At 33.7% G+C, this 16,660-nt stretch overlaps 1 protein-coding gene across 3 annotated transcripts in view; it reads right to left on the reverse strand.

Moving 5' to 3' along the window:
• Positions 1-16,660, reverse strand: part of INTS6 (integrator complex subunit 6) — a 112,074-nt gene that overhangs the window by 86,059 nt on the left and 9,355 nt on the right. For all 3 annotated transcript variants that reach the window (XR_004678940.1, XM_035003460.1, XM_035003459.1), the window contains exon 4: positions 4,409-4,498. Coding sequence is in view for 2 of the 3 variants with exons in the window: in XM_035003460.1 (XP_034859351.1) it covers positions 4,409-4,498 (90 nt within the window). In the remaining variant the exon portion in view is untranslated. The remainder of the gene's footprint in view (positions 1-4,408; positions 4,499-16,660) is intronic.

The following is a 16,660-nucleotide window of genomic DNA, read 5'->3' on the forward strand; positions in this document are numbered from 1 at the left end:
GCAAACCACCGGTTTTATCAAATAACTACATTTAAAAAGAAAAAAAAGAGGCAAAAATACACACATACTCTTCCAACACAGCAGTCACCAAAAGTCCTACAGTTATCCAAAAATAAAACACTAGAAATAAACTCATGACAACTCAGACAATTGCCTGGACTTTCATTAAATGAAGCCAAAAAAGATAATTAAAGTCATGAAATAAGGTAGAAAGATGATATACAGCTCAAGATTTTTGCCTCCAATACAAAGCTATTATTCTCCTACCTCCTCACACCCTGCTAAGTGATGAGCTGTCATAGAGGAAATGGTATCCCTATCTTATTTTGACAAATAAGTTATAAGAAATTGGGTCATTCTGTCCTGAACAGACTTAGCCAGGTCAAGAGACAGTATGGCACCAAGTTTTTCCATGAACTATTTTCTAGGATCAAAACAATTTTATACCAGGCTTCTTTATAAATTTCACAGATACAGGCTAAGAGCCACATCCTAATACTAAATCATCCACAGGTCCTTGAATTTAATCAAAATTAAAATGACCATAAAAATTCACATTACACAGGATTTGACACATACACAAAACAGATAATATTAACTCTCCCCCTCCCTCTTCAGTGCTCCCATACACTTAGTATATATCTCTATATTATAATTTATAAAACCATTTAATAGGCAATCTCCCTGTTAAGACTGTGAACTTAAAAACCAGAAATCAGGGCGCCTGGGTGGCTCAGATGGTTAAGCATCTGCCTTCGGCTCAGGTCATGATTCCAGGGTCCTGGGATCGAGCCCCACATCGGGCTCCTGGCTCAGCAGGGAGCCTGCTTCTCCTTCTTCCTCTGCCTCTCTCCCTGCTCATGCTCTCTCTCTATCTCTGTGTCTCAAATGAATAAATAAAATCTTAAAAATAAATAAATAAATAAATAAATAAATAAAATAAAAACCAGAAATCTACCTTATTCATCTTTGTTATCCTCACTGACTAGAAATAAATGCCCTGGTCATAACAGTCATTCAGTGAACACTGAGTGAACAAGAATATAACATCTGCATAACAACTGTATAGAAAGCTGAAGTAGACAAACAGGAAATCAGGTAAATAGAAGATAAATTTTAAGACAACAAAAAAACAGAATCAAATATAGAGGCCATGAGATACAACAGGGAAAAAAGCACTGGTCTGGAGGTGTTGGGATCTCTTTGGAATTCACACCAATTCTAATCAAGATTTTGGCAATAAAAAATGCTATAACCTTAAGCAAATCACTTTCCTCCCTGGATCTCAATATCCTCATTTGTAAAATAAAACGTAAGACTACATGAGTTCTATGTTGCCTTATGTGCCAAAAGGATGATTTTAAAGCAGCAGAAACATTTATTCCTGAAAAACAGCACCAACACATCAGATATAATACCCCATGTGAGTTAGTATAACTCTTAAGCAAAGGATATCATTCAGGTAGGATGCACAATTCCATAAATATTAGTAAGAGATCACGTCAACAGCAGCCAGGGCCAACCAAAAATTATATACATACAAACCTAATGTGGAAATCACTGATACATTCACTCATTCAATAAATCTAAACAAGAATCAAGTTTTGCCAAAGGCAAAGGTTAAGAGATCTGAAGAGAAAGAGACAAAATGCAAAATTCTGTTTGTTATTCCCTAGAAATAATGACAACACAGAGCATATGTAGCATGCATGTGCATGCATACATACATACAAAAGAGCAAAACAAAAAGCATTTTTATGCTTTTTATGATTTGAAAGGCTCCTTAAAATGAATCACATAATTTATTTGGGCTAGAACAGACCAACAGTTCCCAATATTTTAGCAAAAAGTAAGCTTCAATTATATGCACATCTGGGGTACATTCTCTCTGCCCCACAAGAGAAGTCCCGTTGGGATATTAAGAACCAAATATGCAAAGGATCAAAGACATTCTTAACCTTGAAAACCAAAACAATTCACAGACCTTTCAACTACATTACCATAATAAACTTTTACCTTAAAATAAATGAATCTTCCACCTCAGATAATAATAATAAATTTTCATCTTGAAATCTACCAGACTCAATACAGTAATATCTATAATCAATATTTTTTAATATAAGCTCAGTTCTTAGTACTAGGCTATCATAGAAGACTAAGAGAACTAAAAGGTTAAGATGCTTTCCCCAAGAAAATCCCAATCTTTCTTACTTACTTGCAATCTTACTTAGTTACAGATTACTATAAGCACATATAGTCCCACTTCCCCAATATCCCTCCCAAAAACCCGGGAAGAAAGGTGAACAATTCCAATACCCATTTACATTTCAAAATATGTTAAGTTAAAGGAGTTCCTACAAGACAAATATTACAAACAAAACAGATCCAGATATATGGGAAGAAAATATACTGTACCCCAAAGATCATTTCTACAAAGGCAGCAAGACAAAGCACCCTGAATGAATAATCTCACATGTAGGAATATCTTACAACAAAAAACAGAATATTTTTTCAGTCATCATAACTACAAATTAGAATCATTAAGGATAAAAAAACAAACCATCAAAAGACTTCATTTATGCAAAATAAAGTTGAAGAAATTAATTATTATGTGTTCTAGCAATAATACTTTATCAATACCTCAATCTTCCTGTCAAATTTTTCAAAAGGAAGGTAAAGTGGGAAAAATCAACTTTAGAAAGTTTCAAATTTAAACTTAAACAACATTTCTACTGCTTGTTCATATATATAATTAATGTCTATCTGTTCCTGATAGTGGCAGGACATAATTGGCTATACATGTCAACCTAGTTCAAGAAAGCCCAGAAACCCCTTAGGTTCAGCTATGTAGCATTCCAATGCTATTAATTATGTACAGACTATTAATTATTTAATTATGAATTTTAATCTACATAAATTTTTCAGCTCTATCTCCATGAATTAAACCCTAAATTCCCTTTAATATCAATTGCTCAAACAAAACAATTCTGGTTCTCTTCCAACAAATCAAGATCAGGTAATTAACAACTCTACTGGTTCCATTGCTTCACAAAAGAACAATATTATGCTCATTTCTTTACAGCCTAGCAAGCACTTTGACACACATTATTTCATTTCAGTCTTCCAACAACCCTATGAGGTAAGGCAAAAATTAACGTTTTATTTCATGGAAAAGGAAAGAGATTTGGATAAGTTAGGTAACTGGTACAAAGTTCACTGCTAGAAAGGAGGTGAACAAAGACCAGAACGCACATGTCCTGACTCCATGTCCAAGTAACATTCCACAACATCACACAAATGAAAGCTTTTCTAAAAATCACTGAACTTAAAAACTATACTTTTCCTACTTAATCAAACCCTTTGTAAATATAAGAATTAAGATTCTAAAGCAAATGCAAACAGTAAAAAGGGTAGTCTAAACCACCTCCTATCTATATAAACATATTTTGAAAAACAAATACAGTTGATCCTTCAACAACTTGGGTTTGAACTGCACAGGTCCACTTATATGCAGATTTTTTTTCGATAGAGTATAGTACTATAAATGTATTCTCTTTTCCTTATGATTTTCCTAACAACTTTTCTCTAGCTTACTTTATTGTAAGAATACAGTATATAATGGATATAACATACAAAATATGTACTGACTGTTTATGCTATTGGTAAAGCTTCCCATCAATAGCAGCCTAGTTGTAGTTAAGTCTTGCAACAGTCAAAAGCTATACACAAATTTTCAACTGCAACGGCACCCCTAAACCCCACAGAGTTCAAGGGTCAACTGTATATGGCTCAAAAGCAGTTCAAATACTACAGTAAAAAGAGCCTGAAGTTAAAATAAATCTATTATATTCACCCTATCACACCACACACAACCAACTCTGCATAATGCACACTAGCAGAGAGAATAGGTGAGGTTAGCTAGATATTATTTACTATAATGACTTGAAAAAAATTGTCTAAAAACCTTCACTTTTCCTAGTCTTAACCTTCTCTTGGCTTTGCTCCAGTCTAGTCTAGGAGTCTCCACAGTAGAGTGACAATCCACTGAAATATGGGAATTATTAGAGCACTGTGCCCATTTTTTTCAACCTAAAAATAAGATTTCCTTTTCACTAAATAATGTACTATATGAACTGACACTACCACCCTGACATAAACTCAAAAATACACATATAATTGGAAATTGGGGGTAGGCTCAAAAGTTTTTCACAAAAGGGATTCCTATTCAAGAAAATCTGGAGATCACTGCTACAAATAGAGAAGTAGGTAAGTCGTAGAAGACAAGTTGACTCTCGACTGCATCAAATAATCAAATCTATTTAAGGTGTTCAATATCCTACAGTACATACACAAATAACAATTTTTCATCTGCAACTGCATAATCTATGCCGATAGGGATATAACTTACCTCATCCTGGACTCCACTGGTAGTAGTCAGCTTGCTCCCATCAGTAATCGTAATAATTATTGCTGGCTCCAAGAAAAAAGGGTTTCGTCCCTAGAGTCAAAAAACACATCAATCATATTAAGGTCTAGACATCAGCTCAATTTTTCTGAGTAAAAAGTCAATTCTTAGAACACTGTATAAATCCACCTTTCTTGTCAAGTTTTATGCATAGTATATACTTTTTGTACATTAAAAAAAGGTTCTGAAAGAAACATACACTAAACAGAAGTTAACCTTAAAGGAATGGGTTAGGTAGTGGAAAAGATTTTTCACTTCTTTCTACATTTTTGTATAGTTTTAATTTTTATGGTGAGCATTTATAGTTATGTAACTAACTAAAAGTACTTAATTTTTTAATAGGGACCCTACAGTTCAATTCATATTGAGTATTAAAAATTAAAATAGACACTATTTTTCTGAGAAACTTCTTAGAGAGAAAGGCAAAATAGTAGGTGAACATTACAAGGAAATATAATTTGTGCTTATAATCAAAGTGTCTAACCAAGTGACTGGATATATGGATGGAAGAGCTCTAAAATCCATTCCATGGGAACACTAGGGCTACTCTAAGCTTAGCAAAAATTAATGAGAGTCCAATTTGAAAAATTAAAAAGGATGGTTACTTAAACTGCTTGGCAAGAGAAGGTACAAAAACAACAGTAGCAAAGGCAATGGAAGACAGTGGCACAAAACTCACTGCTCTGTATGTAGGGTGAAATAACTTCAACAACTTCCATTCAAATCTCTGGCTAAGTTACTCTGAGTACTATGGTCAATTCTAGGGGATGCATTTTGTGAGAGAATTAGATAAACATAAGCTTATCTTTTACGTATAAATGGCTCTCATTTAAGATATTAAGCGTATTCATTAAGCACATTTAAGACAAAATTATGACCAAAGGATAAAAGTTCAACAGGGTAAACCTGTGTTTGTTTGAAATCAAAGGTATCAAACTCTCTGCTACTAACACTGTTCAAGAAAGGACAGAATGACGTTTTGCTGAATATGTCACAGAACAGCATATGACAAATTTTAATGTGCATATGGATCACTTGGAAATCTTGTTAAAATGCAGGTTCTAATTCAGCAAGTCTGGGATGAAGACAAAGGTTCCACATTTCTAACAAGATTGTAGTCTAGGAAATGCTAATGTCCATAGACCATATTTGGAATAGCGAGGGTGTAGAAGGGTTATATACATGTAATACTCTATGGTTCAATAAACTTCCCTTACATTTATATAACTCTCAGTCACTAGCATATTACAGCACATACTTTGTTAAATGCATTTACAAACACTTTTCACATACACAAACTGTGATTACAACTAATTTTCAAAAAGTGGGAGCGGAGATTTGGTAGTTGAAAACTTCTTGATCAAGTTACACAACTTGTAGGTAGCATATACATTTTTCAAACTGGTGTCCAGGAGATAACCATCCCAGTGGAGAAAACGTCCTCTGGTCAAATTAAAATATGGTGGATGTAACCTCTAGATTTCAAATGCATAGTAGCATCCAAATGTTACAGAAGACTTGCAGGGGGGAAAAAAAACATGAATTTACCCTTCCTCCTTCTCTACAACATTCATGGTAAATGGAACACATTTTGTGAAACGTTACACTATACTGTCACATCATTCATCTCCAACATAATAATAAATTCTATGCAGGTCTTCTCACGGACCTAGAGATACGCAATGTTCATTCTAACCTCTGAGCTTCGAGTGGCTCCCTCAAATAAAATGTCTTTTCTTTTCGCTGCCCACAGCCCATCCAATTCCTAATAATCCTTCAAAACCAAATTAAAGTCCTCATCTTTTTCCACGAAGCCTTCCCTGATTAGCCTGCCCTTAAAAAATTAGTTCTTTCTCATCAAATTCTAATAGTGGCAACTTTCAGACTCAATAAAAATACAGATACAGTAGAATATTTCTTCAAATAAAGTTGGATTTGGAGTGGTTTCATGGAGTACATTTTGAATACTACTCCCTACAGCATTTATCCTCTCCAAATTATTTTTAACTTAATACATAACACCTTGCACAACAATGTGAATATACTCAACACTACTGAATACACTCAAAAATGGTTAAGATAGTAAACTGTCATGTGTTTTTACTACGGTTCTTTAAAAATACACCATCTTGTATTATTTGCTATGGTTTCAGGTGTTTGAATCAACTGAAGGCAAGGATCATGTTATATTTCTTCCTCAGCACTGAGCACAAAATACCTGAGCATTGGGCACTTAAATACTCACTGATTCACCAACTGTAGTTTAATACAAAACTACTGATGTTCATGGAACCATTTAGAATTAATCAAACTTCAACAAGCTTTGAAAGAAATATAGATATGTTACCTTTACCTCAATACAAATACCTTCTCTAACTTATGAATTTGTTCGGATACAAGGATACACTACCTGCCTTCTATATCTGTTTTGCCATCTGCTAATCATTTATTCCTGTTTGTCATTCAAATATTCACTGAGTGGCTACCATATATCAGGCACTGTGTTAGGTGCATGATACATAATCTCCAACCTCACAAATAATAAATGTACATTTAACAACAACTTTCTTCTGGTCCCTACAAATTCCACTGCAGATCAAAAATTGGCAAAGGGAGATAAAAAAAGACCAAGACGTCCTCGTATCTTCAGTATTATTGTATCTTGCTTCCACCCTTAAGCTAAAACTACTCTATATAACTTGCTGCCTTTCAAAAAACAAATCAGTAAATCTCTTAAAGCCACCACAACATGGACCAAATACTTGCAACAGTGTTTCTGTATCACCTCTACATTTTAACCTAACTAAAATTTTCTTCGTATTTCCTGAATGAGAGTGCGACATCCATCAATTCTTATTCCTATGTAAGCACATTAAGAATTATCCTCCAGAGGCCAGAAAGTTAGTCATATCTATAATTAAAGAACAATGATCTATGATGTATTAGGAACTTCATGGATGGGTGGCTTATAAGAGTCTGCCTTCGGCTCAGGTCATGATCCCAGGGTCCTGGGATGGAGTCCAACATCAGGGTTCCCTGCTCAGCGGGAAGTCTGCTTCTCCCTCTCCCCTCACCTGCCACTTTTTCCCTGCTTACACACACACGCACTCTCCTTCTGTCAAATAAATTAATTTAATTTTAAAAGAAAAAAGAACTTTATGATGATGTCCATCCAAAAACTAATACTTTCTTAAGGACCGTAATATCTAAAGATCAAGTTAAAATGAATTAAAATTTAGCCAAGTCTTTGAGGTATTAAAAATTAAGCTAGGGGCGCCTGGGTGGCTCAGTCGTTAGGCGTCTGCCTTCGGCTCAGGTCATGATCCCAGGGTTCTGGAATCGAGTCCCACATCGGGCTCCTTGCTCGGCAGGAAGCCTGCTTCTCCCTCTCCCACTCCCCCTGCTTGTGTTCCTGCTCTCGCTATCTCTCTCTCTGTCAAATAAATAAATAAAAAATTAAAAAAAAAAAATTAAGCTAAATTCGAACAACAAAATAAAAGTTACTTTTTCCTCGACAACAAGCTTTTAGTTGAAACTTTACTAGAGTGATACATATACTTTCCACAGAGGCTAGGCCTGAAATTACTAGAATAATCAGGTACTCGATAATAACAATAAAACAGCTGTATTACCTCATTTAACCCTAAAAACTTGGTGAGGTAAAATATTCACTGAGATTAAATAATATAATCCAGTCAGCCAGCTGGTAACTGACACAGCCAAAACCTTATTCCAACTCTAAATATCATCTGAAAGTCCTGTTGGTAGCAACTAAATTCTCTTGGATACAGTTCTACACCAACCTGGACTGTGCCATATTCACACAACAATGAATGGTGTTACAATCAGTTTGGCTTTATTTAATATATTCTATCTGCAGCAAAATTAACTAGAGGAGAACTATTTCTTTCCTTAGTTTCCTGTTGTTTTGTAATGTCTTACCCACCAATTTTTCTATATATAAATCAGTACACCTCCCCCCAACAAAAACACTGAAGCAAAATGCAATATATATCAACATCTACTTTTGAAAACTAAATAATTTCAGCCAACTTTCAAAAAGCATATATACGAAAGCAAGATAAAACAACATTAAGTTCTTTAATGGCTTTAAATTTTGGAAAATTCAGACAGAGATCAAAGGTAGAGAAAAGTAAAGAAAAATATGACCATCCTCATTTCACCTATTTATTTAACCCTAACATGCCTAAGATCCCTTCCTCTCTGACATAAGTTTAGTCAAGAATCACACTAAGAAAAGCAATAGGAGTATGTTAATTAAAAAAAAAAATCACACTAAGAAAAGCAATAGGATTAGTCATGATAAAAATTAGAATGACTTAATGAATGTATATACAGAAGAGCGTTTTTTATTTCTTCAGGAATAAATTATCCCTACCTCTATATATAAATGTTAGAATTAATAATTTAGCGTAAATTTCTAAATCACCTGCAGAAAATGATCCGATGATGTTGCTCCAACAAAGTTTTCTCCTCCCCTGCCTTTGGTAGTGCACTTATTCTTGGCAGAAGCACAAGAAATAATTGACATCTTTCTCTCACAACAGTTTTACCCAAGAAATTAAAACACATTTCTGGCTGTCTACCAGTATCACAAGATTTTCTGCATGTTTTATAAAGAATAATTTAACATTTCAAAAGTTGTGATTTAATCATTGCAATACAATGCCATTAGCCATCTGGTGCCAAGTCAACATAGTTTAATAATTCCCAAATCTTTATATTTAAGAATAAATACGGTACATTTTTATTCTTAGCAAGTATGTTTATAAAGTCACTCAATTTGGGGATGACTGTCCATATTAGAATATCCCTCAAAATTCACCTTGATCATAAAGTTATAAACAGCCTCTATCTTAGTTATAAAATCTCCCCACAAAATAATATTAAGCTCTGCTACAACAAAGGCAACCAGTAGAGGGACTAAAAGTTTACTTTTGTCATTAGCAGAATTAAAATCAGATGGTTCTCTCAGAGCTGTGGCTCTTTGGCAAAAAGAAATCTAAACATGTCCCTTGAGAATATAGCGCAAGGTATAATATTCTACCTCTAGAGCTATTTACTAATGGAAATCTTGTCATTTAGAAAACTGATTTATAAAAAAAGAAAGAAAAGAAAATTGATTTTAATGCTGGCCAAAAATCTCAAGTAAAATTTTTGCTAAAGATAAAGCAAAAATGTTCAGTTCTCTCAATAATTTAATATTATCATGGTATTAAAACAATTAAGGTATAAAAATCTCAATAAGGAAATTTAAAGAATTAAAGTAAGTAGATCTTATCTGCTAGCATCTATTTCATTTTTGCAAAAAAAAAATAGTTTTTGAAAATTTTTAAATTTTCCAGAAAGTTTTGAAAATATAAAAATAAGGCTAACTTTCCCCCAAATACAAACTAACCTGGTTCGCAGAATCAGTATTTTTACTTTTACCCAATTAATTTAAAATGTAGTAGGGGGAGGGGTACAGGAATTTTACTGTACCCTTAAACAGGTCTTAACTATTCTCTTCTGAAGCAAAAGCAAGCCACCTCTGAGCATTCAGTAATACCTTCTGTGGCTACCTCTGCTGTAGAACCAACGGGCTCATTTTCTTTCGGTGCCATCACGTTACCAGTCCTTAGAACACCCTCATAAGGATAGCCAAGTGCCTGTCAAAGCTACTTTTCCCATGGGCTAAAGGGAAAATGTGCACCCACAGTCAGCCCTCCAGCTCTCCTGTGTTGGGATCTTCAGCTAACCGACAGCTACTCTGGTCTAGTTATTTTGCCATATTCCAGGAAATGTACAGCCAAAAGAAATCAACAGAAGTGATGTTAAGATATATAACATCTTAAACTAGGCTAAAAGTTATCACCTAGCAAGAAAATAAAAAACTTCCAGAAATAGCCTGTGCTTTTTTACAACCTAAAACTTCCTTTTCAAGTTAAGTAACATCAACAACAAGCAAATGTTAAAAGAAGGAAAGAGTTCCCCGGAGACATAAGTACTACGTTAGTAAAGGTTCTCATGCATACACTGGACAAGGACTAACTAGGACTGCTGTTAAAAATTTTTGTAATGATGCTTAAGTTGCTAAACTAGATCTTTAGGTCTCCTATTTACATCTTTGTAAAATCTACATAAATAAAAACATGAAGCTGGAATCATCTATCCTATTTTCCTCTATTACCATATCTAATAAAGAGGTAACAATGCATGAACCTCTAAAATATGACAAACCACTTCATTTTCATTTAGAAATTTTGACACTCCCTATATGTCAAAATTCAGATTCTATAGAGAAAATAGAAAATATAGAAACATTAAGGATAATATTTACCTACTTTAAGCTTCTTTCTAAAAGAAAAGTAGCTTAGAATGGAATTCAGACCCAAAGATTTCTTAGTCATAATACTGATAATAAACACAATTACAACTATATACAACTGAGAAGCTTTTAATACATACTTCATAATACAAGTGAACTGGTATAAATTACATTTTGTTCAGTATTGCTCAACTTCAGACAACTGCATACCACAACCAGAATTTTTTCAGTATCTGCTTATTATCTGTACTAGTATTTATATGCTTATTATTTTTCCTTAAGTCAGTTCCATTTTTTTATTTTTGCCTCAAACTATAGCAATAAGATCTATGAAATCATAGTTTTGATGTGCTAATTATATCTTCTATTCAATAATTCATTATCATTAATATGATTTAGCTTTTTTTAAAAGGTGGGGAGGTTCATTACAGGGATGAATACACAGCTGGTTAAACATTCCAAACAAAATATAATAATTATTTAAGTCAATAAAGGCCTGACAGGCTTACATTTAAATCAATATCCCAAGGCCAGAATTATAATTTTATGTTTGTTTTAGAATTCATTAAGATTATTACGTAAAATGGCATAAATGAGTCTTTTGATGAAAAAAATATAAAATATTCATCTTAGGAAATTAGTGCTTGTAAAATAGTACCTTTGGATACATAGGAAAGATCTCTGAAAGATACATAACAAACTGATTAATCATGGCTGGCTGCCTCTGAAGAATGGAAGTAAGCAACTGTATAACTTTTTTTAATACTTGAACTTTTTAACCATGTGCATTTATTACATATTCAAAACAAGTACTCTTCAAAATTAAAATGTGCTTAGTAACCAAAAATAAAACCTTAAAAATCTGCTACTATATAAAAACCTACCATTTTAGAATATATTAAGGTCTAGAACTATAGAAAAACATGTTAAAATTCCACATTAAAAGATATATATTTTTAGTTTCAAGTAATTCCATTATACAATTGTGTACCGATACAGTTCCTTTATCTAACCATGTAATTCCTTACGTTAAAAATATTAACAGCATTAAAAACAGATGGAGTAAGACTTAGGCAAAAGTAGGGGGCGGGGCGTCTGGGTGGCTCAGTCGTTAAGTGTCTGCCATTGGCTCAGGTCATGATCCCAGGGTCCTTGGATGGAGCATCAGGCTCCCTGCATCGGGGTCCCTGATCCGGGGAAAGTCTGCTTCTCCCTCCCCCACTCCCCCTGCTTGTGTTCCCTCTGTCGCTGTGTCTCTCTCTGTCAAATAAATAAAATCTTAAAAAAAAAAAAAAGTAGAGGGGAATTCCATATATTTATTTTAATAAAATGACTAAGGAGCAATATCCTGGAATTTGATTTAAATAATAAACCAAACAGTTACCATGTAAGAAATACTGTAAGAACCAAAGAATAGCGTGACTTTATGAATATAATTAATGTTAAGGAAACTCAGTAACATAAAGGGCTAAGAATTACTGCATCAAAAATAATATAAATTCAATATATTTGAAATATTAAATATTTAATAATTTCACAGAATTTGAGTTTTACATTTGAACAGGAGTCTAAAGTTTGAATAAGAGTATCCTAACAAATAAATACTTGGTTTTGGCAATATTTTAAAAAGTAATAGCACTAGTGTTTATACTGGCATAAACAGAGTAATGAGGATATATCAGAAATATAATCTTACTTAAGAAATACTAACATGCGGGATAAAGAACCTAATATACCCATAGGAAATGGACTGGGTAATGACAATTTAGGGAAAAATTATCCCAGCAAAGCATGTAATAGTAAACATGTTGCAAACAAGGCAGAAAAAGTAAAAAATGAAAGCTAGGATGAAAACATATTTTCAAAGACAGATGAAGTTATATAACAATAATACTGAAAATTAATTTGACCTCATTAAACACACAGATCTACCTATACCCTTTAGACTAATCATCTCCTTGGGGTGTTGATTACCACCAAATCTACAGATACTACCTTTGGTCTGGTTAAATCATATCTTTAACCATTAGGGCTACTTCCTTCTAAACATCTACATATATGGTCTCAAAAGAATCATTCACACACACAACAGCCCTCCTACAAACCAGATGGACTTCAACCATAGTGTTCTACGTAAATACCTTCACAACTACAATTGAAAATGAAGAGGAACAGCCTAATAAATGTTTCATGTCAGCAAAGTCAGCAATAAAGCATTAAATTTAATAAAGGAAAAAATTTCGTGATAAGCACTTGGAAAAACTGACAGTCTATTTTTTCCCATGTGCTATAGCTGAAGGCCAACTTGAAAATAATTTAATTGGATAAATCATAATTCAAGATTAGTTTTAAGGGGTCCTGCTTTGTAAAATATATGATTTTTCATTTTCTAGGAAAGGTAACCCAATTTCAGAAGTTTTTTTAGAAGGAAACATTAAAATTTCTCCAAATCCATTACATAGGTATTTGTACTTGAGTAAAACAGTTTCTAGAAATCCATTCTTCCTAGACTGTGACAAACATTTATTGATGCTTGTGCTAAGTCCCTTCCCAAGTGTTTACAACAGGTTTTAAATTTTCAAAATAAATGACATTTTTAGGAAACAAAAAACTAACCCCATAATATTTGGGCTTCCTGCCAAAAAGTTTTTTATAAGCCCTTCTAACTATACATACAAATCCACCAAGGTTTTATCTGAATAATGAATCTCATAAAAAAGCAGATGTCATATATGGATGACTGGACAGTTGTTACATATTTTCGATAACTGCTATAAGCTCACTAAAATGGAAGCTCTAAGAATAACTCTTTTTTTATTACATTAAAGATTTACATTGAGTATAATGTTATTTGGGATTAGACATTGTCCATACTCGAATAACAATAAAATTTATATACAAAGACCTTTTACTCTTTCTATTACCTGATTGAGGCCCAATTTTCTGGATGCAATCTCTTGATTTTTTTTCTAACTTACTGCTTTGAGAAACGGATTGACAACTAAAACTGTACAACAAAAATTCAAAATTTTACATTAGTTGTTACCTGCCGAAGTATATAAATGACCAGGAACTATCACAACTCAGGCATTATCAGAGGCCACAAAGACATCGTTTTGGATAATCCAAAAGTACTGTATAGCTTATCATCGGTTTGCAGATGGAGCCTTTGTAACAACACTCACTGGGGTTTGCAGCCTAACCTCTCACAGAACACTGCATACTAAAACATCTTCAATTCCTGTGATTAAAAATAATCTACTGTTTTTTTTATTATAATAATTTATTTCAGAGTAATTGTTGGGATACTTCTGGTGTTCAAACTCCAAAATAACCAGAAGACTTTGTTGATATTTCCTAATATCTAACTAGGTTCACTAGCTTTAAGACAAAGGGAAAGTTTTCCTTTAACATGCCAGCATCAACGCTGCCATTTACTAGTTACAAAGTGCATTACTAATAGCTAACACTACAATTTCTTTTTCTCACATACTCAAAACTGTTTTCATTTCTACAGTAGTTTTTTACATGATATAATCCTTCCAAGGACCTTTACCATGAGTCGCTCAGCTTATCTAGGCAAAATTAATGGGTAGAAAATGTTAAAATGTCATACCCTTTTAAGGCACAGATTAATAAAGGAAGAGTGTGTAGGGACTAGAATAAATCTTGATAAGATATCACTAGGCTGATATAAATTTGTCCTATGGTTACAACTAATCCTCTTAATTCTAGATTCTTAGGTTAAAATATTTTTTTATGTGCAACTATCTCTCACTATACCAATAATCGAATTTCAAAATTGCCTATGCTCTAAAAAAGAACTATTATCACATAAAAATAATCCCTTCTAGGCTTTTCCTGTTTTTCCCACATAAACCTACATTACAAATAATAAATTGAACCATATATTTCACATTTGACCTTTCTTCTGCACAAGAACATCCCCCTCCAACCTCTATCCCATCCATCACCAACTTAAACTCTAAAATATACAAAGCCCTAGAAATGCACTCATCTAAATTTCCTCAAAGATTAAAACCTTCTTGCTTTGAAAATTAGAACATGTCTGGTTTATTAAATCATTCATGTTACCAAACTGGTTTTGGACAAGAAACAGAGATTTTGGGGGGCCCTGGGTGGTGCAGTTGGTTAAGCGTCCAACTCTTGGTTTCAGCTCAGGTCCTGATCTCAGGGTCATGATATTGAGTCCCACATCAGCTTGGAGTCTGCTGGAGAGACTCTCCCTCTCTCTCTCTCTGCCCCTCCTGCTCATGCGCTCCCTCCAAATAAATAAATCTTTAAAAAGAAAGAAAGAAAAAGAGATTTTGGAGAAAAGACTTTTTAAAACCAAGGGAAAATATTTTTGGAGCCATCTATGGGGCTCAATTCAAAGTCAAAACCATTATGTTTCTTAAGGCACAAAATTTTACTTTCGTTAGAACTACTCAATAGCTAATTCTAACTTCTTATACTGGATATATGTTGGGTTGCAGAACTTTTCCGAAAGGTTTCAGATTAGAAAGCTTTTATCCTGTTAAGTGTTTAACATAACATTGGGATGACAATAATCATCATCATCTGAGTTTCTACCATGAGCCAAACAGACATTTTGCTAGATGATTAACAAATATTTCTGGTTCTTATTAAAATTCTCAAGATTGCTATTATCACCATTTTGTGGATAAGAAATCTGAAGCTCAGTGAAGTTAAGGGGACTTGTCAATACAACCTAAGCTAGGGCGCCTGGATGGCTCCGTTGGTTAAGCGACCGCCTCCGGCTCAGGTCATGATCCTGGAGTCCTAGATCGAGTCCCGCATCAGGCTCCCTCTCATCAGGCAGTCTGCTTCTCCCTCTGACCCTCCACCCGCCCCCCCCATGCTCTCTCTCTCATTCTCTCTCAAATAAATAAATAAAATCTTAAAAAAAAAAAAAAATACAACCTAAGCTAGTAAGTAGCAGAGCCAGGCACAGCCAGTTCTAATGAAGTGGTTCTTTCTGTATCACCACACTGCTTGTCCTGAAAATAGCTAAATACTCTTATGTGCCCACAATTCCAATTTTTAAAATTCAAAAAAAAAGGAAATTCACAAAAATGGTAATAGGTGTTATAATAAATTATGTTGTGTATCACTTAATCTTCACCATAATCCTGCAGCATAGATCCTTTCATCTCATTTTCCTAATGGCAAAACTGAAGCAGAGAGGTTACATGGAACTCATGGGTAGAGTGGGAACTGATAAAACCAAACCATTTTCCGAATCTTGAAACACAAGGCTTAGAGGTTTTCAAAATTATCTTACATCAAAGGAAACATGATGGTTAACTAATTACAAATCTTACAAACTAGATAAAAAATTATATTGTAACGCTCATACTAGCTGGCATACTACACTGGAAAAGCCAACTTATCAACTGACTAGGTTAATAACTCTGTATGAACCCACTATATCAGAAACTTAATAAACTATGAAATACAAAATCAAGAAGTATCATTAAATATATACATATATTAGTATTTAGGCCTTAAAATAACAGTGGTGTAAAATCTTGTCAACTATCCCCCACATTCATATTCTTACTTTTTTCCAAACCAAGAGAGTGGGAAGAAAATCCAACTGCATTTAACAGTATTTCCATACAGTGTTACAAGGCTAAACATAACACACTGACAAAATGAAACGCCTGGTTTTCACAGAGGCATTGAAAGAAAGCATATTCCATTAAAGAAATACAAACATACCCCCAAAAGGGATTCAGATCTACTGGTTATACTTTCAAATAAAATTTGTTCTTAATTAACATACAAGTTACTAATAAAATCTGCATCATAATTGTTCCATAACCAATTTCAATCTTTTAAAA

The sequence above is a fragment of the Mirounga leonina genome, unplaced genomic scaffold, assembly GCF_011800145.1.
Source record: "Mirounga leonina isolate KUSES-001 unplaced genomic scaffold, KU_Mleo_1.0 Mir_127, whole genome shotgun sequence".
In the NCBI taxonomy this organism is placed as follows: Eukaryota; Metazoa; Chordata; class Mammalia; order Carnivora; family Phocidae; genus Mirounga; species Mirounga leonina.